Raw genomic sequence first — 1,572 nt, 5'->3', positions numbered from 1 at the left:
CTAACCTACGAGGTTTCGCCACCACAGGCGGTCCTTTTGTGGATATATGATGGATGGTGTTGTGCTTTACTGGTGCATTTGGATTAGGAAGTTTAGTGATCTCCGGGAATTCAGAAATCAGCTTGTGATACGCCGAGTCACCGGTAATCGTTTTCACCGAATGAATGCACGTTGCGTTTGAGACGCGTCCGAGACGTTTCAATTTCGTTTTCAAGTCACGTAGGAACTTGTTGCGAAGGTCCGGGACTAAGTCGAAATAATGAAGGAAGTCCGCACCCAGTATAGGAGTTGACACATTGGCGATGTAAAATGGCCAGGAAAAATTTCGTCTCAAGCCGAAATCCACGGAAAGAATACGTTGGCCGTACACCTCGATGGATGATGAATTCGCGGCTGCGAACGCTTGAACAGGCCGTTGTTTGCGCTGAGAAAGGCTTGCCGGCAAGATCGAAACATCACTGCCCGTATCAACGAGGAAAGATAGATTCGTTTTCATGTCTTTCACAAACAGGCGACGTGACGTAGATGGCAAAGAGCAAGTCGCCTCTACTCTTTGCTGAGTTCGTTTCCCGAATATTTGCAGGGAGAGACACATTTCTTGGCATCGGTGCCGAATCGTCGATGATACCAACACTCGTCGCGATTTTTCGATCTGCTACGCTGTCGCGGGTAGCGATTTCGGTACGGGCTACGACTTCGCCCTCGGGAAATCTCGTCGATTCGCACATGGAGCTTTTCGATTTCCGACAACAAACGTTCCTCGATGGAATTCGCGGAAGAGTTAGAACAGGCACTTACCGCTTGTGGTGCTACGTCCATGACGCGATCGGCGATTTCGGCCGCTTTGTCCAACGTTAGTGGTGTGACTGCAGCCAGGATAGATTGCACAGATGTTGGCAAATGCTGAAGAAACAGTTCCAACATGAGCTCGTCCGGAACGCTGTGTGATTCCGCGCGACGCCGCATGACGCGCAAAAGTTCACTTGGACGACGATCACCGAGTTGCTCCCCAGTGAGAAGTTTCCGTATCTCTTGCTGTGACGATTCACCACTGCGCTTGATTAATTCCGATTTCACGTGTCCGTAGGGATCTGTTGCCGTTGGATTCGTGATGACATCGCGGATGACGGAAGCTGCTTCCGGTGGTAGATGGGCCACTATGTAGTTGAATTTTGTGCGACTGTCCGTTACCGGTTTCGGAATCCCCAGTTCGAAAGTTGATTCGCACATCAAGAACCACAGTGTAGGATCGGCGAAATTGTACGGTGGTATCTTTACCGCTGCCACGTCCGCCATGCTTTCGCTTTTGCGTGGGCGAGAATGTTCAACAGCACGTGTTGTTTCCGTTGAGATGCGTCCGCTGTCTCTTTTTTTAGATATAATGTCTCAACTGATGATCAGACTTTCCAAGGTCACCAATATCGGGAATTATGAGATGCATCGGTTGCGTGTAGTTACAGAGACATATCTTACACAAGGGACGGACTTTATTTCACACAACATCCTATATACATGACGAGAAACGAACTACGCAATAACTAGAATAATCACCTGATGGCGCTTTGAGCGCGT

The 1,572-nt window shown here is 49.0% G+C and overlaps 1 protein-coding gene across 1 annotated transcript; it reads right to left on the bottom strand.

Moving 5' to 3' along the window:
- Positions 1 to 208: 208 nt before the first annotated feature.
- On the bottom strand, positions 209 to 1,351 carry LOC149086560 (uncharacterized). The gene has a single exon (XM_089256028.1). The coding sequence runs from the start codon at positions 1,294 to 1,296 to the stop codon at positions 547 to 549; it is 750 nt and encodes a 249-aa protein (XP_089112154.1). The 5' UTR covers positions 1,297 to 1,351; the 3' UTR covers positions 209 to 546.
- Positions 1,352 to 1,572: the final 221 nt, after the last annotated feature.

Source organism: Pholcus phalangioides, unplaced genomic scaffold, assembly GCF_987345545.1.
Source record: "Pholcus phalangioides strain wild (caught in Gottingen) unplaced genomic scaffold, Ppha-v1.0 ptg000004l_1, whole genome shotgun sequence".
In the NCBI taxonomy this organism is placed as follows: Eukaryota; Metazoa; Arthropoda; class Arachnida; order Araneae; family Pholcidae; genus Pholcus; species Pholcus phalangioides.
Note: the sequence above shows the minus strand (reverse complement) of the source record. Positions and strands in the feature narration are given on the sequence as shown.

Excerpts from the sequence above, each read along its gene's own strand:
- LOC149086560 (XM_089256028.1), bottom strand. The coding sequence starts at position 1,296 with ATGGCGGACGTGGCAGCGGTAAAGATACCACCGTACAATTTCGCCGAT.